At 37.3% G+C, this 22630-nt stretch overlaps 1 protein-coding gene across 1 annotated transcript; it reads right to left on the reverse strand.

The window, feature by feature from the left end:
* Positions 1-511: 511 nt before the first annotated feature.
* LOC137391954 (DNA replication licensing factor MCM3-like) lies at positions 512-22408 on the reverse strand. Its single transcript, XM_068078529.1, has 16 exons — positions 22267-22408; positions 21815-21927; positions 19491-19699; positions 17897-18102; positions 17251-17414; positions 15949-16057; positions 14877-15007; positions 14349-14524; positions 13388-13575; positions 12324-12498; positions 11821-11950; positions 8669-8819; positions 8428-8568; positions 2827-3022; positions 1019-1133; positions 512-884 (listed from the first exon to the last, which is right to left on the reverse strand). The coding sequence occupies exons 1-16, from the start codon at positions 22345-22347 to the stop codon at positions 683-685; spliced, it is 2487 nt and encodes an 828-aa protein (XP_067934630.1). The 5' UTR covers positions 22348-22408; the 3' UTR covers positions 512-682.
* Positions 22409-22630: the final 222 nt, after the last annotated feature.

The raw sequence follows: 22630 nt of genomic DNA on the forward strand, positions 1-22630 counted from the left end.
AAGCTGTTAGCCTGGCACATTGCCAATGGAAATTGCAGTAAGCTGCTAGGCTTCTAATGGCGGTACTTCATGACATTGCGTCAGCATTGTTGTCCAGCTGCAGTTATTCTAATAATAGCTATAGCCGGTATGCGGACAGACATACGACACATACACGGACATACTTTGAGAAATATATATATATAGATTAATAATATACTGTAAATCCAATTTTCAAGCAGTTATTAGTTCAGAATATGCTGGCACACTAGTAAAACCCCTAAATCTGTATTTATGCCAATTTTATGGCGCTATTTACCGAATGATTCTTTGCATGCATTATTAGGAGAGCACACAACTCCTAGCAGATTGCTGAACATGGATGAAAGTAGGCATGAAACAAGATTCTAACAATTGTTCATTTCACACGTAAGGTGAACAGGTTACACAAGTTCCGAGCAGCATTCCACAAGCAGCGGGAGTCAACCATGCCAGACAATTGATATGACTATTGATTATTGGTGTTATTTATCAGTAATAACACAGAGAGGCATATAAAATGTAAATTCTGAAAAAGTCATCGTATATCTTCAACAATGACTGCCAATAGGCTTGGCTGAAGAAATGGCAATAGAAAATGCACGAGAAATAATATACAAATGTACATCCAGCGCCCCCTGAAGGAATGCGGAGACTAAAACACTCAGATGAGAAATATAATATCATTGGACACCATAATCATATTCTCATCAGACATGGCTTCTATGGCAGCAGTGATTTCGCTGTCGCTGAAAGCCTCCCCCTTGGTATGAGACTCTACGTATGTGCGAAGACTGTCCATTGTAACTGACTGGCTGTGTTCATGCCTAAACAGCTGGTAGAGCATGGCCTTGAAATGGTTCAGTCTGCAACAACACCAGCGCTGCGTGCCACATTTTACTTGACAAGCGCTAACAGGTAACCTCCAAGGGATACTAAGAGTGAAATATGAGAGAATTCAGCTAAAATATTTATACACAAAACAGAAAAGCATAAGTACCTTTCATCTGTTACTGTTGTCTTTGTTGTCTGTGTAACAGATTCATCCTCATCAGCAACATCCATTTCTTGTTGGGATTGTCTTCTCACTGCCTCCAGGGTAGCTGGGGCCTCATCTACAATAAAAATGATAGATTTACTAAATATGGCAATGTACAGTATATGAGCACAACATACAAATCAAAATAATAAAAAGGATGAGTAACTACTTAAACACAATTTAAATAGAACTAATTATAATGAGAATGTAATAAATCTACCAAGTGTAGATCTACAGATGATATCGCTGTAACAGGGCTATTCAAGCAAATGATACATTTATATAGACAACCCTTGTTTTTTGGACTAACACAGTCTGCGCCATGTGCGGACATTAAAAATTAAGTACTGTGTGCATTAAACAGTCTATACAGTAGACACCTGCCATTCGACACCAATTCGTTCCGATCTTGGCATCGTAAGATGAAAATGTCATATAAAAGGCTACCGAAATTATCTAATGCAAACACACCCTGGTAAAAAGCATCGAAATTTTATCTACATACTGTACATATTAAAAGATACAAACAAAATAGTGGATTAACCTTAGTACCTATTTACTTACATAAGGTAACTTTAGTGTATTTAGTGGCTATGATCCGCAACAAAATCTTTATTGTAATAACATCATTTTCTCACACCTGGTTCCCATATCGATTGCGAGATTCCGGTGGTAACTTGCGCCACAAAACGCTTGCGACGCTAGGCGGCATTTGTTCACATATAAGCTGCATCGCTAAACATAATCGCGGAATCAAATAAAATGTTCGCTTGCCATGCCGTTTCTATAAAGGTTACCTTCACCTGTAAAGTGCATTACGGGAAGGTTTTAGCTGCGGCCTTTCGCGAAATTTGAACAGCACTAAACTATTGCGACGCCGCCGGCAACTACCGGCGGTAGGTTCCCATTCCACCACTAATAGCCTGCGGTGCTGTTGCCGGGGTGCTTTGCGACGTATATAGGAACCAGGCTTTACTTATTCCTTCAACACCGTTATCAATCTTAGGACCCATGGCTAACGAATTAATGTTCTACATGTAGTTATATGGATATATAAATATGATTTAAATTTTACAGTAAATATTATATTAAATGCTAAAATTCACAATAAATTTTAACGTTCGCTTATTTTTTACTATTTTTTGTTTCACTCACAGTATCAAGCCTTTTCGAAACACGAAGAGACTGAGAGCATACACACTCATACTACTTTGCGGGAGGAATTTTGGCGAATAGCATTTCGGCATTTTCGTGACTCCGACGTATTCAGCACACTGGCCACCAAATTTGAATTTCGAGAAAATTTTTCGTTCATGTATGGTAAAAAAATGCCATAATGAAAGGATGAAAAAACGTCATGCTCTACATAGTGACCCCAGAGTCCCTGTAACCCGACAGTGCACTGTATTGTCTCGCACACATACTCTGTACGCAATATACATTTGTACACGTAGAGCATACACGAATAGTGAATACATGAATATACTATCAATTGGGTTAAACATACTATTAATAAAAGTAATAACAACAAACAACAATTACAGCGCAACACTCTGGTGAGAAACTCATGTGCAGTTTGTCACGCATAGCTTTCACAGTTTGTCGTGAGAGCCACCTACTGGTCAAAGTTGTCATTCCTTGGACAGACACGGGCTTATCAGACAATCATCCAGACAATTGAAAATTTGAGAACGTGAAGTTCCAAAAGACAAGGGTCAACTGTGTAGATCCATCACACAAACTAAGCATTCCATAGATTTATCATTTACCTTCCTGGCTATCCTCGGCTTCGCTATCAAAGTCATACGGGTCGTATCCCTCATCCCCTGGCTTTTTGTGTGAAACTTTCTTTTTGCCTGGCAACGATTTACTCTTCTTCTTTACTCTTTTTTCCTTTGCTGCCTCCTCTGACTCACTTTCATCCGAGTCACCACCTCTCCTTCGCTTTCTTTCCTTGGTGAGTACCTGCAACACAACCTTTCCTTGGTGACTATCTGCAACACAACCTTTCCTTGGTGAGTACCTGCAACACAACCTTTCCTTGGTGAGTACCTGCAACACAACAACCTTTCCTTGGTGAGTACCTGCAACACAACAACCTTTCCTTGGTGAGTACATGCAACACGACAACCTTTCCTTGGTGAGTACCTGCAACACAACCTTCCCTGGTGAGTACCTACAACACAACCTTTCCTTGGTGAGTACCTGCAACACAACCTTTCCTTGGTGAGTACCTGAAACACGACAACCTCCTTAAATAGGGGTCAAATCACAGTATTGTGAAACTAAAGATGTGATTTTTAAATTTTATCATAGAGCCAAGTTTTACACATCATTGGAAAGCTAAAAGTCCAAACTTTCCATAACTAATAATGATTTTTAAAAATAATGAACGATTTTCATGAAATTGAGAAAATTAAGCAGCAAGAGACGATTATGTGATCATACAGGGGACATTGATTTTTTTTGGATTTTTTAGATGCATATTTTAAATTGCAAATTGTGTCACCAGGAACCTCTTAATCCAATTAAGTTTTTATGACTGGAAAAGTTTCCAAAGTTCTAACCTTAATAAATCTTGCTTAAGAGGCGTTCCAAATACATGCATGTCCCTTGTATGATCATTTGGGCACCGTTTTTTTGTTTTTTGAAAACAAATCATGTGAAAAAATTTCTAGTTAGGATTTTCCGATAGTACCATGAGAGGTTCATGATGGCATGTTTAGTTTTTTAAAATAATTTAATTACTTGAGAAAAATTAAGAAAATATTCATGACACAATAGTAGCGTTGAAAAGATGGCCATGTTATTTTAGACAATTTTCATGAGGTATAGTTAACATACATACGAAGGTTATTATACTCGGCAGTCCGTAACTTAATTTTAAATGGTTAGTGGTTTCTTAACCATTGTTGGTGGAGGAAGGCCATAATCTTTTCTGTACCCAACATATTCCTAGCCTAATTGCACTTAATCCCATTATGTCAAAATTTAGTTTCTCGCGATCTGAATAGTGATGGCTTCATGAGTTGGCATTGTAGACAACTAAACATAACTAGTTGAGTTAATTAGTTCCAATACAATTAATGTGGCTGTCTCTATTTCCTCAAAGCATTGTCGGCTTGTGATTGCCTGACTGGCTACCTTAATAAACAATCCCGTCAAGACACTGCTGCTGGTCAATGCAATAGAACAATTACTTTTCACAAGCTACCAGTCTCAACCAGAATGTCGACGGTAAAGATTGTCAAAGACAGGCCTGCAGCTCATTGTGCCGCGCAAAGGAAATATATAGCTAAAAAGAAATTGGAAAATCCAGAGCTGTACAAGGCTAAGCATTCGCAACAAGTACGCGAGGCATGGGCAAAAGTAACAGCCAGCCTTACAGAGGAGCAAAGGGCTACTCGAAGAGAGAAGGAACGGCTCAAGAAGGCTGCTCAGTGTCAAAAGGCTCGTGAGCTGAAAGCAAGCACCAGTAATCAGTCAACACCAGGATACACATTTACTCAAGCACTTGGTAAGTTATAACAAAATCAATCAGTTCAATTGCATTGGTTTTAATTAATAAGAATTGTGTTGTAAAATTTTGACTTCGATCACTTTGTAGCAAGTACAAGTATCAAAGGTTAATAACCAAGTGCTCTAATTTTTTACAGGAACAAGTTGTTGTGCATGTATTATATGTGAGAACTCCGAACTGTGCTTTACAGCATTCCACCAGGCCAGCTTAATTCCGATAGGCATCAGTAACATGCACCAGATGACAAAGGCTACATTATGCGATCTTAACAATGAAGCACGCTGTGAAGGGAAGTGTGAGATTTGTTCGAAAGAAATTGACCGTGTGATTCATGAACTACGAGACCGCTTAACCACCCAGATTACACTCTACAGTTGGGAATCAGGAGAAAACGGGTATGTTAACAAAATACAGAAAACTATATCAAGCTCCAAAGCTCTTGAATTGTTCGAAACAAACCTCAGAAAATATCCAATCCATAAATATAGGGACCATCAGCAGCAGCGAGAGCTGGCAGCGTTAAAAGAAAAACTCCCACCAAGTCACGTCCTAATACATGAAGATTACAGCGAAAATTTCGTTTGCAAGCAGCCGGTAGAAATACAATCTGCGTACTATACCCAAATATCTGTAACAATATTTGCTGCGGTAGTGTACTACAGGCTGACCGACGGAGCGGACTTACAACACCGAAATTACATCGTAGTAAGTGACTGTCTTAACCATGACAAACTCAATGTATATGCGTTTAACAAAGCTATTTTAGAAGACATGAGGAAGCATACAGAATTTGAGCATGTTCATTATTTTACAGACGGACCAAGCTCGCAATTTAAGAACCGTTACACCGTTCAAAACCTCAAACACCACTTAGATGAGCTTAATGCAACTGCTGATTGGTCGTTTTTTGAGACAGGCCATGGGAAGGGTGCAGCAGATGGTATTGACGGTACAGCCAAGCGCAAGGTTCTGTTTTCATCCTTTAGTAGTGAGAATTTTGTCAACCCTGCGAATACATTTGCTAAAATAGCGAAAAATGTGTTGAAAAACATAAACGTACTGCTCGTACAAATGGATGAGGTTAAATTGTCAGAACAGAATAGGTGGGAGCATGCCCCACCTTTCCCTGGGATTCGAAAAGCACACCATCTATTTGTTGTTGAAGACTCCGTGGCTTCCAAACGTTGGTCCGACTTCACAACTCAGATTGATGCGAGTACAACTACCTCGACCACAACCACGTTACCCTCAAACAGTGCTAGTACATACAACAAACTGGTGGTTGTTGCATATGATACAGAGTACTACATCGGACAAGTACAAGATGTCACATCTAAAATGTTAAAAATCGAATACATGAAAAGAAATGGAGAGAAATGGATGTGGCCCACCCCAAGAAATATCGAAGTCACCCACTCTAACTTTATCCTCGATATTAACCCAGAGCTCATTCCATGCGACAAAAATTGTCGAGCCTATCGGCTGCTGAATGCTGAGGCAGTCAAAGCTGCTTACAGTCAATATAAGCGTAAATACATGTAAATTTGCAAGGTGCATGTCCTTGTGATCTTATTTGTCATTTCTTTATCTAATTTCCAATATTTATCTAAGATATCAATTATTTATCGTTTTTGACATGTCCGGTCACTTCCTGTAAACTCAACATTTTTTAGCTCTATAGTTTTAGTTTTGGTTTCAGTGCATGCTAGTTTTAGATGTAGTATTCCATTAAAATGGTTGTAGTTTCTATTAGCTAGATACTTTACTGTCTATCAATAAAATATGTGGAAAAATCAAGTGATCCGAAATGTACCTTGTATGATGTCCCTTGTATGATCAAACTTAGTGGTAAATAATCTGTGGTTTAATGAGAACCATTAATGGAATCTGTTAGTTCTTTCACACTGAACATTGAAACATACATAGCAAACATCAGCTAAAAGGAATTTAAAATGTGAGCATATACTTCACAGAGTTTTCAGCCTAAAATTTAAGTTTCGTTTTTAGCGATTTTTCTGCGTCCCTTGTATGATGGGCCTTAATTACCTTATAATTATGGATTGACTTAAGCAATTTTAAAGTTTTTTGTCTTAAACTGTTCATCCTACTGAACTGCTTCAGCATGAGAAAATTGTTCACCAAAATCCAAAAACTCAAAGCACAATTCTAGTTTAAGTGCTTCAGGATGTCCCTTGTATGATAATGGAAATACTGTGACTTTACCCATAGAGGAAAATATGCAATGCTAGGTGGTGGATAGGATCGCACACTATTTGTGGCAATACAAAAATCTATGGCGCATCACAATCATTCGTGTTTAGTCATTTTCATTTAATAATGATAAATTATGTTTAGCCATCATAGTCGTTCTATTGTTTTAAAATAAATTAACTAAAGATATTGTATTGTCATCATTTGAGTTAGGGGCGTCCTCTCCACCAGCAGTGACCTATATTTGGATACTTATAGCAATACAGTCAGTCTTGTGGCTAAAGCATGACTGTAGAGTGCACAGTCTGTTCATATGGTAGTCCCTAGCAACGAGCTGGTTGATATCAGTAATAAAAATACACTCTTCTAAGAATAGCTTGAGTCTTTTAACTATCGAATGGAATTTGACGATCTCCTTTGATAGAGAATCACCAATAAGCGCTTTTGTGTATAATTTTGCTGTGAGCAAGTATGTCACATGTACAGCGCACCCTCAAGATACGACTTTGATCAGTTCCAGAGTTGGCATCGTATGTAAGAGTATAGAAACCAAAGCAAATATATCATGCAAACATCCCCTGGCGAAAATCATCTAAATTTTATATATAAGTGCTGTACATGTTGAAAATTAGTAACAAAATAGTATGCTAACCTTAGTAACTATAGTTACCTATAGTAACTGTAGTGTATTTAGTGGTTCTGACCTGCAATAAAATGTACCATTATAATGTACCTAAGGAGTTCTCACCTTCAAGACAGACGTACGTATAACATAAACTTTAAATTCACCTCAAATAAATTTAGCTTACTAAACAAACATCTAAAGCTAAGTTTCAGAATGTATTTTCAACTACTTTATTTTACTGAACTTCAAATTATTATCACTAAAATTTTATCACTTATCAGTTTCGGGCTTCGATTTCACTATAACTTTTAGCAGGCCTTCTTAAAACTTTTTTCAACCTAAATCAGCGAGAAAGCCCAACGATGCTGTTTTCGTAATGGAGTGGATTTTTGTTAGCAGGTTAAGAGAAGTTGTCCGATCACTGACATGTTTGAAGGAATGGCAACTCAAACTTTGCTACTGGTTTTCAAGAGAAAATATTATCGTTTTACACACGAGAATTACTGAACTGAGAGAAATCGGTCATCGTGGCTCTTTCAGGCATTGTGAAAATACTTTGGGCGAACATCATTTCGAAGTCTTTGTTATTTTGACGTACGTAATAAGAACACCGACTGCCAAATCTGAGCTCGGACAAAAATCTTGTTGAATTCGTATGGTGAAATAAGATTCGTATGGTGAGGTAGAAACTCATCATGTTCCACTTCGTAAGGTGGAAAAATTGTATCCTGAGGATGCACTGTACTTAGATTTAAAAGGGTCAAGGACAGATACTTATATGTATAGTTATTAAGAAAGCTTATAACGCAGCCTAAGTATTCTCAAGTGATAAAATTATGACTAAAAGCAAATCTTGTTTTTATTATGCGGAAATTCACATTTTGCGGGTGGGTATGTAATGCAACCCCTGCGGAAGTAGGAGGGATTACTGTACAATTTTTTTGGTTGCAATCAACTGGCTTACCCAGATAAACACGGGAAAACTATGAGTGTGAACTAACACGAAAGACTAACCCGTTTGAAGCAGGCGTACTGTACGAGCTCGACAGCCACCTCTGCATCCTCCAACAGAATCTTCTTAGAAAGCCGAGATTTAGCGTGAGCAGTTGAAAGACGAATCATGGTCTCGAGATTACGCGCTGTGATTGGTTGCGTCTACAAAAAACGGGAAACAGTTAACAACTTGAAGCCAGAAGCTATTGCAATAGCATATTATACACCCGCTCAGTGCAAGATACGATGGGTATAGACATACCCTTGCGAGGTCACCCTGTAGGTTCTCCTGATTACGGAGCTTGGAATACTCTTCAGCGATAAAATCAGCTGCCTCCCGTGTCAACTCTGGTACAATCTTTTTGGCAATGTTTAGGTATTTCCTCATGAACTGCACGCAGATGATTCTATCGCTGCCAAAAACGAGTGAGCTGTCAGCATGCTGCTAAGCAGTTGATATCAGTGTATCTAAGACTGAAGGACATTCAACACATTGCTTATTCGTAGTTCATATTAAGAACAGCAAAAGTTGACTCTTTGCTCTGATTGGCTAATAGAGTAAGAAGCTAAACTCAACCCATCAAGTTGTCGATCTTCATACTTGTTATAGATTACATATACTGATGACTTTTTGTTACAAATTATATAGTCATGCATTATTATTATAGATTATATAGAACCTCATATTCTCGTTATAGAGTACAGACATACCCTAAACGGAAATGCCACGACATACAAAAAATCAAGACCCAAGCAAAATTTCAAGCAAGTTACTGCCTTGAGATATGAAAAACCTTTGAAATACGAGCCGGTTGTCGATGGCCATTAAATGGCCAAGTATGCGAGAAGATGCTTTCGAAAACAGCATCGCTCGATCTTTCTTATCGAATTAGTTTGAACAGTTTCAATAAGGTCAGATAAAAGTTATAGCAGAAGCGAAGCAGTGTCAAGCAGGAAATAGATAAAAAATCAGGACAACGAAAAAATTTAAATTAAGTTTGTTGTGTTACGCAGCGTCACGAAGTCTAGTGCATCGAATGCGCTGCTGCGAAGTCTCTCTCACACCACCATTAACAACTATGTCTGTCTCAAAGGTAAGAACTCCATACAGTCTTGTATAGAGTTCTTAATTGGAGACAGACATTGGCTAACAGTGATGTGAGAAGCTTTGCAGCAACACATTCGGTACACTAGACTTTGTGACGCTACACAACAAACTTTTAGACATTTTATTGCCGATCATAACCACTAAATAGGTAATTGTGTGCTTTGTGAGCGTAAGCACGAAATTACAACAATTAAAAACACGTTTTTTGATTGTAATATTCTGTTTTTAAATGCTTTTCAATAGTACAGGAACAGATTAATTTGTATTTAGTTATTTTATATCGGAAATATTGCTTTGAGATACAAGCAGATTGACATACAAGCTCAGTCCCATAAAGCATTAAGCTCGTATGTCAATGTATGACTGTATATGAATTCATGGGCTCTTGTTATAGATTATATAAATTCATGCATTTTTGCAAGGATTTCTAACATCAGCCGTTACAGTTGACATCTGTATGAAAGAGACTTTATATGTCCATATTGTAATAAATTATGACCTATCGATTATCAAAGGTTCAAAGAAGCAAGAAACCAGTACTTTAATACAGTAGACCTAAACCATACGGATTTAATTCGTTCCAGTGTTGGCATCATAAGTTGAAAATGTCGTATAGAGGGCTATAGAAACCCATAGTAATTATCTAATGCAAACACCTGCTAGAAATCATCTAAAATTTTATAGACGTATGTACATATTAAAATATAGCAACATAATAATATGTTAACCTTAGTAGCTATAGTTACCTACAGTAACTTTAGTGTATTCAGTGGTTATGATCTGCAATAAAATGTAACATCACAATGTACTCCGTGCAGTATGTACCGTAGTGAATTCCTATAACATAAACAATGAATTTAGCTCACTAAACACATGCTTAAAGCTAGTTTTAGTATGTATTTTACTTAACTTCAATTTTATCATCGGCTAAAATTCTATTACATATCTGTTTACGGTTTCATTTTCGCCATAACTACATGTAATAACGAACAACGCTGAACTAAGAGAGAGCATTGTATCTCTTCCTTACATTGTGGAAGGGATTTCGGCGAACTGCACATTAACATCTTCATTATTTCGACATATTCAACACACCGGCTGCCAAATTCGAATTTCCAGAGAAATTTTGGTTGATAACGTATGGCGAAAAAATTTCATACGGCGAAAACGAAAAGACATCGTATCGTATTCCTAGTGCTGGGACGATATTACGATATTTCGGTATATCGTCGATATTACTTTCTGATACCGACCGTACCGAGTGCTTTCCACCCATATCGAAATATCGGATACCGTCGATATTGGACGATAATATAGATCCATCGGTTTTTTGACGTCATCGCATTGTTTGCAAACGCGCTCGTCCGCGAAAAAGCCGCCATCTTTGTAGAAAACTATCGTCATTCTCTTGATTAATAGTATGTTAGTTAGTAATGTTTAATTTTGCTGATAACAAAATGCCTCTATTTTCAGGCATATTATCAAATAAAATGAAACCTGTGAAAGTATCCTGAATGCAAGATAGTAGTGAACAATTCATGTTTAGTTTGAGATTATTGGTGTGAAAATTAAAATAAAATTTACATGAGATGATGACTTCAAATAAGTAATGCAGGATAACTTTTACAAAAATAAATTGATTGATACTATATACAAGAGTTCAGGTTTGAAGAATAGGTCTTCTATGAGTATTGATTGTGGCAAGATTAATTGTTATTAATAATTTGATGACTATAATATGGCCTGTATCATCTGACTGTGTAAGTATCGTTGATGTTTACATGAATAATAGTATTTTTGATGTTGTTTTGATACTACAATAAAAATTTGCAAACAAAAGCATAACAAACATAATTAATTGCAGAAGCTTCGTGTTTTTAACGATAGAAGTTCTCCAAAAAGATGGCGGACAACGATAGAAAGACGTCACGAAAAACGAAGGATATTCTACTCTACATATACGTATTTGATACCCGATTTTTCAGAAAATTATACCGGTAGAGATTCATTAGGGAGTTGTTCTTTCACGGCAGTTTTTCTGGCAGAGAAGACAACTCCGAATAACATAACTGATATTTCGATATATCGGTTGACTACACTATCATATCGTACCGAAACGAATTTTTGATATCGTCCCAGCACTACGTATTCCACATCGTAAGACAAAAAAGTCGTATGAAGGGTCATCGAAACCCGAGGGCGCACTGTATTACATAAACCGACCAGAAAACCAACGCATGCAAACTGGATCTCTAACGCAAGTCTGAAAACAAAAGTCCCATTTACATGGAGTAGTAGAAACTTACGTCTTTTTCCTGCTGGCGCCATGCAACAGTGCATTGTACTTCTCGTATATTGGTACGTCTGCGAACTGCTCATCAGTTGTGTCAAGATCATTTGTGCTCTGCATTGTGCCGGTGTTGCCCATTGAGAGCACTGTAATGTAGTCACATAGAATGAGTTGCTCTCAGACAGACACTGTCTACCATTCAAGCAAACAATCGTGCATGCCGACACTTTCATTTCACATTCTATGGAGAGAAAACTTAGGTTGAATTGTCATATTTTCTCAACAAACTCCAGACATCAATCCCTGCTACATCGCACTGTCTAGTACTATACCGCTTTACACAATTCACAGACTATTATTGATTGTACCTTACAGTGTGAACCGACAACTCCCATAGATTTTGGCTACAATAATTCACGCTGAGTAGACAACCCCTACAAACTCATGCTGTCATGTCCCATTTAGACCACTGTGCGTTAAAAATACTGTAAATTATAAATGAAAGAAAAAGAGACACACCACTTCCTTCCTGCTCGCCAGGGTTTCTATAACGATGCATGCGCAGCACATGGTCGGCTATCATCGTATCCTGATCCTGGTCGTTCTTGTCAAGCAGAATGAACAGCAAATCGAAACGAGACAGCAGCGAGTCCTGCAGGCCGATGTTTTCCATAGGAGTCTTGTATGAGTCGTACTACAACAGTAAATTCCTAGTTAGAATAATACTTAAACACGAAGGGTTGTCTTCTGCTGATACACGGCTACAAGGATTCCAACTAGTAGTCATTCATATGCTGAGCGCTTTGTTAACTGGGGAAATAGATGGCAGGATTAACAGTGGACTGAAATTTACTTAATTGAGCAAACTACAAATCGTATAAGATCCTTCAAATGTTTCGCAATATACAGTACAAGCCATGTTATTAGATGAATAAGCATTGGAACTGAGACTTAAGCTGAAAGTCTCATGTAGGAGTTTGATCCCATCCATTATTGCTAACATGATATTATAAAATGCAGCCTATGGTAAATTTGATTAAAAAAAATGAGAAAAAATAGACATATGAGATGTATCATTGAATGGCTGTAAGCTTTCCATTTACTGCAGTGAAACATTTGATAACGAACAGTGTACATGCATTGTTAAATTAACAGACTGTAATTCTTGGATTCAAGTACATCCTCAAGTCTAAACCAATCACACAACTCATGACACAAGCAAAGCCTGATTAACCAATTAAAGCACATGATATAAACAAGGTTTGAATAGACAACTAAAAAGCTCATGACATAACAGAGTTGAATAGCCAATTAGAGAGCTCATGACAAAAATAGGGTTTGAAATGCCAATTACAGAGTTCATGGCAAAAATAGGATTTGAATAGCCAATTAGAGATCTCATAACATAAAAAAGGGTTGAATAGCCAATTAGAGATCTCATAACATAAAACAGGGTTTTACCATCCAATTAGAGAGCTCAAGGTACAAGCAATGCTTGAGATACGTTGGATTCCAAGCGATGTTTCAATGACTGACACTCATGCTGCTTCTGAGGGGGATGATAGAAATGTATGTTGACTTACCCGTCCATAGACAGGGTTGGCGGCTGCTAGCACGCTGCATCTCGCGTTGAGCTTAGCATGGATTCCAGCCTTGGCTATAGTAACACGCCCTTGTTCCATGACCTCATGAATAGCTGTCCTGTCGATATCCGACATCTTATCAAACTCATCAATACATACGACTCCTCTGTCAGCCAGTACCATGGCACCTAATAACAGCCGCAGTGTGAGTATGAGTCACATCACTGACATCTGGCATAGCTTGTCACTTTCTGCCCAGTGTTATGATGGCGCAGTTAAATAAGTAATTTTAACAGAAGGTGGCTTATTACTACATAATAAATAGAAAAAGTATGTGTGGAAAGAAGAACAGAGAAATAATGGATAAAAATGTGACCAATATTTGTTGGTCTACCAGTGTATTGTCGACTAGACGAGGCTAGGTAAAGACCACGTGAAGTGGGAGGACAGCGGTCAGAAGAGGTTGGTGTTATATTGTTGTTATGGTCTGTAGTAAAAAGATTTATGTACACCAGGACAAAATGTAAAATTATGTCATCCAAAAAAAAACTTGAATGGAGTTGTCCTACTTCGTAAATGAGAGATAATAACTTCATATCATACAATGAACGAAAACCAAACACTTGTCATTTACTAACTTTCGCTAGCCAATTGAGCCAATTGTGAGTCGTACCCATGTACTCGCAGACGAGTGAAGACATGAAACTAATGGGCCTCAGTACGAAAAGTTTTTCGTATCATAAAATATCTTCCGAAAGTTGAAGCAAAATTTCTACCAAAAGACATTTCGTAACTCGAAAATTTTATCCGTAGTCTTTCGTAAGTAGAGGTGCCACTATAATCTAAAGCTTTAAGAAACAAGGTCTGGTGAACAGTCTCAACACAAGCTGTTACCCAAAAAGGCAGCCCGAATGATTGATGAAAAGTCATCTCATTACATTCATCAATCGCAATGACTCACCTGCTTCTAGCCTCCGCTCTTTAGTTTCTTGGTCGGTGGTGACAGCCGCAGTGAGACCCACTCCTGAAGAGCCTCGACCTGTGGTGGCGATAGCCCGAGGAGCTGTGTGCAGCACATATCGTAACATTTGGGACTTTGCGACTGATGGATCACCGATTAGAAGTACATTGATGTCTCTAAAACAAGAAGTAACAGGTTTCACAGGGGTTCACTTGAGGTGCTTGGAGATGACACCAGAGCCGGTATGTTAGCAAGCTGTAATAAGATCGATAACCGATATTCATTTGCAGCCAGACATTCTTAGAAGATGCAATGATTCTTTATACACGCGTGCATCAATGGCAAACAATGCACAAATCTTTTTCATTAAGAAACTGGGAACTCTATCGGAGTAATGTTAAAGTAAATTATTTATGGACCTAACCTATGCATTTAGTGTTAAGTAAAACACATTAATAGGGGCATCATAAAACCTTGACATCTCTGCATATGTGAACAGAGCCCATCCCAGATATAACTAACACTTACCCTCTGATCCTAGTACCATTAGGCAGGTGCTTTTCTACACCACCCAAAAGCATGCAGAGAACAGCCTTCTTGATGTACTCATGTCCATGGATAGAGGGTGCCACCGAGTGGGCCAGTTGATCAAAAACATCCTAAGCAAGAAAAACGGAATACACAATTTATTAACCGGCGGCTTAGCTTGACTTCCAGTAACAACAGCCAAATGATGAAAGAATGGATTTGAAATAACCTGAACACGCAGTTCTATTGTTTCAACTAAAGGCTGTTGTAAAGAAGAAGCGATGAGTTCCGTTATTGAAGAATGTCGAGAAAAGGATAAATTTTTTAAATTTAACACCGCAAAATGTTAAACATGAAAAACACTCACAACACAAACAAGGAATCATAATTTTAAAAGTTTAAAACAAACAGATATACAAGCAGGATAATCTAAGCTATAGCAGAGTTGTCTCACATCAGAGAGATATTCAATATTTTCTATTGAAATTTAATCATGAGAAGACAAATTCTCAAATTTTTATATTCTCCTCTTCGGAGACAAAATTAGATAAGCCTGCCATTCATTTTCATAATTTTTAAACATACAGTTTTTACATTACAAGTTTTGGATGTAACATACAGACGATATAAATGAAAACTAATTCAACTACAAAATCAATCAAATTATGTCATTAAATATGTCTTCTAACAAATTCAGGAATTAAGTTACGCCTTAAGAGCAGCAACCATGTGAACAGGAACGCAACTCTCTGAACTATATAGTAGTTCAGAGAGTTCTTTATGTATGATAGCTTTCTATATGATAGCGAATAAACCAGAAAAAAGTGTTATATATTCAAACAGGCAGCAGCCAGTCTTTCTAATTAAATGTTTCTAGGCACTACTGAAGTTGCTAAATGAAAAATTAGTAGTAATTAATATTCCACTCACACAAGTAATGTGAATAATCTGTTGAAGCGTTCATTCCAAGTTGATATTTGTCAGTGAACAGCTTTAGTACCATAGAGATTAATAGCGTGGAGCGTACTGTGGCACTCCCAAACAATATGCATGAATTACTGAGGCTACTCACAATTCTCTTCTGTCTACTCAGATGTTTAATTTTAGCCACATCTTCCTTGGAGTAGAGAGGGTTGACTTCTTTGTTAAGTTGCTTTATGTGATTGGCTATTAGTATTGTTCTGGAATAGACAGTGATTTCTAAATATCCAACCAGTTCTTGACATAGAGTTATCTCTAGGGATCATTACAACAGCTTTATAACATGAACTTATCTACACACACATGTGTATATATATACAGTAAGTCGTCGACAACCGACCACGTTTAGTTACGACTGGCCGGCCGCAAGATGAGTTGGAAGTAAGGCGATTCTGATCTAACTTAAGTGAATTTAGCTCACTCAACACATACTTGAAGGAAGTTTTAGTATGTATTTTTGGAAATTTCAAACTCTTATCAAATATTTTGCCATTTATCTGTTTGCGAATCCGTTTTTACCACAAAGGATAACACTGAACTCGCTATCGTGAGCAATGTATATCTCTAAATAACGTATATAATCAGTACAGAAATCGCCAAATTTTAATTTCGAAAGAAATTATTCTTATCGTGTGGCAAAAAGATTTTTTCTAATTAAAATAATGAAGAACGACTCTTGCTACGCCTCGCACTGAGCTGCCTGACCTTCCCACGGCCGAGGTCGTAAAGTCGGGTGGGCGTGTGTCGGATAGGACGCAAGTCGATGACTCACTGTATACTCATGCTACAGGCAGTGTTTCAGCTTTTGACGCCTCATCGATGCAGCTCAGAGCTTGCAAGGGAGATAAATCCCATTGCCAATGAGAGTTGACTTCCCGCCAAGAAACAGCTAAGAAGCCGCACAAACTTAAAGAAAATCTGTAAGGCAACTTAGTTTATAAATATGTACATATATATTTATAATATATTCACTATTTATAGCGAATTACGTGAGTTAGGTAAATACAATGTAAAATATGTAACATTATACATCTTTTCCAACAAATGTGTAGCATAGAATAGCCCACAAATGAAGGTTCCTTTACTTCAAAATATTGAGGAGCTGAGAGACAGCTTTGGCAATGCTTGTAAGAATGTTTGATAACGTATCAATCTCTTACAAACTAATCATTTCTCATATTGCCTTTCACACATAGCAAAGCTATAAAAAACAAGTTGAAAAAAACGCTATAGACCGTAGCAGACAGCATCTACCGCGCTATCTGCAGCCGTAGCAGAGCATAGTTATCATCAATGAGAGATAAATCTCATCTACAACATTCAGAAGCCTGCGCACCCAATTACATCAATTTAAAATATGACTAATAGTCGATATGCATGAAATCTCTTATACCTGAATGTGCCGGTGGTGTAACCTCCCTTCTTGCCAGGCAGGCAGCGGTAAGATCCTATCACTTGCACTCTATCACCGGGCTTGCACTTATCTACGAGGTCATCATCACAAATAATATCGATAGACCTGGGGAGTTGTCCTGCTGGGGCATTTTCAGGCATTTCCTGTAAGACGATGTCAATCAGTATCAAATTTGATTAATAAAAATATCAGCCCTGAATGTCAAGGAAAGTGAGTGAGAATACGACTTGACGGCACCATCTAAAGGTAGGTCAGCAGTCAGCACTCTTCGTGGAGACAGAGCAAGCCTGACCAGACATTTTAAACAGTAGACCTTTGGCAGTATTGACAAACCTAATCAGGAGATGTTGGTCACTATAAAGTTCTGATCTTGCAAAAATTTGAACTCAAATATCAGCCAATATGATAGGTAATGGTAAATATTTACTCCAACATTGGCAATTTTCTCACAAATATTAGAGTGTAACATAATACCAATATGCACGGCAGTAAAGCTAATCAAAGGCAGCCAACGGCTGGGAGCACATTCCATGGAGAACATTAGTAAGCCTAACTGCATAGAGATATATGTTATAAAGTTATGTTAAAGTTATATGTTATAAAGTTAATCCTCAACTCTGCATACCTGTATGCTGAAGGTCTGATGGTCTTTGAAGGTTGAGAGTCCAAACTCTGTTTCAAGAATGTTACCATCTTCATCCTTAGTCGGATAGGCAGCGCTAGATGGGAATGGGTCAAGCGAGGTCATGTCTGTGTATTTCCTCTCCATTGTCTTCTTGGTCGCAGGACAGTAATGCACACTGCTCACCATCTTCGGTCTCACCAGAGAGCCTGTTCAATTGCAGCAAGAGTAAAAACTATATCTACATCAACTGTAACAGGAAGTCTCTTTTTAATCGTAGAGGTGCAAAAATGCAAACGATTGCTCTCGGCATGGCAAGAAAACCTCACACAAACACACTTGAGATGGTTTAGCGGATTGACACATCTCCATCTATAGCCACCAGTCAGTTGATGCTTACTTCAACAACTTCCTGCGAAAAAATTAACATGAATTTTATCTTTCTTGTTCTGCACTTTGCTTCAGAAAAAAAGGACCTAGAATGTACCAATTACAAAATTAAAAAAAGATTGCAAAATTAAGCAGCTTGAAAAAATAAATTTGGCATGAATAAATCATTTTTAGTTTTTCATAAGTTATCGATCTTCGATAAGGGAAAACGCAGGGATTTACAGTAACATTATCCACCCTGAGTGTTTTGACAAACTCTGCCTACTGTTGAATTTACGGAAGTCTTTTTGTCATCGGAATTTGCTTGATTGTACAAAATTGGTTGCTTGCTCACCATTTGAAGAAACCTTTTAAAATAAAATGTTCTGCAGTTAGGGCGCAGTTTGCAGAGTTTTTCATAAACTAACCAATCAGGGAGCTCGATGCTTACTGAGTTTCACCCCAAAACTCTTTCGTTGAAAGTAGAGCGAGTCGGGATGAACAAGACTTGCTCATGCTTACTTGGACGATATGGCTGTCGAAATACTCTGAAACTTGCTGTGTTTATATCCTAAAGTTTAACTTAGCGGAATGCAGTTGAGAAGATTTTATCTAAACAGGCTAGAAATTTCCCTTTACATACCGGCTAATGAGCGCCGATATAAATTAAGTGGTTTAGACCGAGGATGGATCTGATAACAAAAGATGAAAGTTCCACAAAAGAGAAGCCCGATTGTATTGATGACCCAAGACATGAGGAGACAACTCTCTGAACATAATATTGAGGATCCACAAAGTTAAATTAACTACAATTTAAGAATCACAGCAGGAAAGTCCACAATTTTTAGACACAAATAACCAAGCAAATAAGGTCTCCCGTTTAACAACAACATTTATTAATCCTAATAGCGCCTCAGCTTGCTGAGATTAAATATGATTCAACAATAAAAAAATATCCTTCGTTTTTTGTGACGTCATTTTATCATTGTCGGCCATCTTTAGAGACAATTTTATCGTTAAAAACACGAAACTTTTGCAATGAATTTTTGAAAACGATGCTTTGCAATTCTTTTATTATAGTATCAAAACAATACCGAAAAGTACTGTTAAATAATAGAAAAACGATTGTTTTCTACAAATATGGCGGCTTTTTCGTGAACAAGCGCATGTGCAAACGACTTGATGACATGGTAAAAATGGCAGGATGAAAAAAACGATGGATACTTACATTTTGTAACGATTCCCTCAAGGCAGATGATGTTGCCAAGATGATTGGAGGTGAGACTGCGAGGCGTAACGTGACGTGAACCGAAGCTGCCCTCCAAGCCGATGAAGAACTCAGGATGGAGCTTACTGTAGTCCGTGTCTGCAGCCGATATCAGGGATTTCAAAGCTCGTCGGAATGCTGCCATCTCTTCAAATGAATCTTTCAGAAGACTGTACGTGAGAAACATGAGAAGGGTTTACATTAGCATCAAACTTCTTGCTGTTAGGACCTGTGTGGTCTTTTTGGTCCAATGCTTAGTTGTATCATAAGAGTTGGGTCAGTACCGGAGACTTGGTTAGAGAAAAACAGAGTCGGTTATCCGAATAAATCCACTATAAGCACCATTTTGTGTTGTTTACTGACAGCAAAAAATCTCACTGTACTTACAGCGGTAGAGAACATTTCATATTACAGCGTTCATCATATTTTGGTGCAATTAAACCTAAATACCAGGTGTTATCAACATTTTCAAGTCATAAAAATAGACAAAAGATTCGCGATCTTTGCAAAATATCAACTGAAAACAACTGTTAGGCTTCATTATTATAAAATTGCTTGGTTTTAGAACTGTTCAGTTTAAAAATTGTCCGTTCAAAATACTTATTCATGACGGCCAAGCATGTGTTGATACCCTTTGACTGCTGCATCACTCGTTGTGCTAAGCACCTCCGTTTTTTCACGCATAAACATGACATTTTATTTTGGCTTTCGCTCTGTTATTACTTGGTCTATCTAACATAAAATGTCCCAAACTAAAATATAGCATTAGAACCCTATCAACAACAGAATTTGACCAATAGTCCATTACTTGGGTGATCTTATAGCACACAAGATGATGGCGAATACAAAAAATGATGTTTTTGAAATAAAAATACAACTGGCTGAGCTCTAGTTCATATTACATAAATGATGGCCATTTTATTTTGCTGTTGGAAGTGTTAAGATAACATGAAAAAAAAATGGAAAAACTAAAATAAATTAATGCAGAGTTATATTAAAATGAATATAAAACAAACCAAAGGGGAGCCCTGAAAACTGTAGGATCGACTAACAAATAAATTTGTATCATCCAAAATAAAATTATCAATAGCATTAATCTCCTAAAATGAATGCCGATGAGTGCTTCAACAAAGAAAAGTTTCAAATTCAAACTAAAGGACATTGTAACAACATTAGACAAAAAACCATACGAAAATGTAAGTCTTGTTTATAGAAACGACACGTTTCGGTTGAATCAGCAATCACCAAGAAACACAACATTTCATTTTAATATTTTATAGATGTATAGATGTTAATAGCGTAGTGGAACTCGGGTAAAGAAGTTTTAAAAGTCTCTATAAATATTTAGGTACCGTTTGAAAAATCGCAATGGAATGCGTATAATTTTGCCGATATCCATTTTTTACCACTATTATTTAAATACTTATATTAACTGTTTAAAACTGCTTCATAGGCGATCTAAATATGTTTCAACTGTGAATATACCAGGCTTGTAGATATTTTGTAAACATATCATGGTCATCAACCAATTTTCAAGTTTAATAGAGTCTGAAGCACTACTGAGTAGCAGAAATCCGAATATGGCACCTTAAGGGTTAAATAGACGGAGAATGTTAAAAAACACAGTCAACAGAAGAGCTTTCACCACGTGGCTAACCGTCAGCATTGACATCTGTAATTCACAAATCTGTGTTTTGTCGAAAAGGAAATGACAGCACATGTCACAACTTGAAGCTTGCATCACGAATGTTTTTGCCTCTAAATCTGGTTCTTGTCCATCTAACACCAGAATATTTGCTGAAAAGCGAAATGCCATGATTATTTTGATATAAATCGATGTAATTTTAAGATGCTAACCTTTGAAGATTTTGTTTAATGATTCTAAATAATTCAATAACTCATAGAAAATCAGTTTTATTTAGAGCATTATAAATGCAGACTAAAAATCTAATGTGGGATTAGTCTTCGAGGATACACTATATAGGCCCTATGTGAAAAGAAATAAAAATAAAACTGTGCTTTATCAATTTGTTCCGGAAAATACTACTTTGGAAAGCTGAACAGTTTTTAACATATTTGCAGCCAAAGAGCCAAGAATTGTTACATCGCTAAAAAATTTATCATTCTCATGGGACTACTTTTCTACCAACAAAGAATAGCAAGACGATAAGGAACGCATGTTAATCGGCTCTGTACTGTAGACAATGATGTGCTCAACTAGTAAATCTATCAGAGATAAACTGCATATTTGATATTTAGTGAGTGCATTAGAGGTCAACACTTGCCTAGCAGCTCTTTTTGGATGGCCTTTGCGAAGGTCATTCACATTGACTATAAGTCGCTGTTTCTTCTTTGATATGAGAAACTCTATAAGCTCACAGTAGAAGCCCTGGTCATGCTGCAAAAAATAAGAAGTATAACATTCGCATATTCAAACTTCTTTGCAGAAACACTAAAGGTGAATAAACGCAGCGTCGTTTTATGCCCACTTTTCACGAGAGATAATCTTCTAGTCTTTTCGAAGGTTAAAAATATTGCTTGATCGATTGGATATTGTGGTTTATTTTAGATATTTACATATCTCCTTATTAGATATCATGTTCACAAGTTTTCCGTAACACTAATAATGATTTTAAGCCAAAGCATGCTTTTAATGAAGAAATGCTGTTCCAACTGTGTATGTCATTAAACTTGAAACGTCAATGCACAATATTACGACATATGTATTATCACTTACTGCATCGTCTAGAAATTCTGTGTATTCTGCCTCAATTTCTCTAATACGTTGCTCGCTTCCATCGTCCATGGGAAGAGCCATATTTGCAGAATAATTATGTAGAAAATAGCGGTTTTACTACCTCAGAAGAGACAACTTTACCACCACGATAGCGAGGGACTAATCTTTCCCGCGAAACAAATCACGTGTGAAGCAACTGATTGGTTTAGTTCTATTAGAGCTGCCCAATTGGCTAGGAATCAAAACATCGGCACACTGCACACGTGCAAAATGGTTTCGCGTAGAATAAACTAAATGTTATGGGAGTTATCTTTCCAAAAGCTACCACTACTTGGAAAAAGGTAAACTCCTTTACCACATGTAG

The sequence above is a fragment of the Watersipora subatra genome, chromosome 3, assembly GCF_963576615.1.
Source record: "Watersipora subatra chromosome 3, tzWatSuba1.1, whole genome shotgun sequence".
NCBI lineage: Eukaryota > Metazoa > Bryozoa > Gymnolaemata > Cheilostomatida > Watersiporidae > Watersipora > Watersipora subatra.

Bases quoted from the DNA above. Each gene is read 5' to 3' on its own strand.
- LOC137391954 (XM_068078529.1), bottom strand. From the start codon at position 22,347: ATGGCTCTTCCCATGGACGATGGAAGCGAGCAACGTATTAGAGAAATT. The intron at 13,576-14,348 runs GTGAGTCATTGC...GGCTGTTATTAG, and splicing joins AGAGCGGAGGCTAGAAGCAG to GTGCCATGGTACTGGCTGAC. The intron at 8,569-8,668 runs GTATGTCTATAC...CGTTTTTTGTAG, and splicing joins TACAGGGTGACCTCGCAAGG to ACGCAACCAATCACAGCGCG.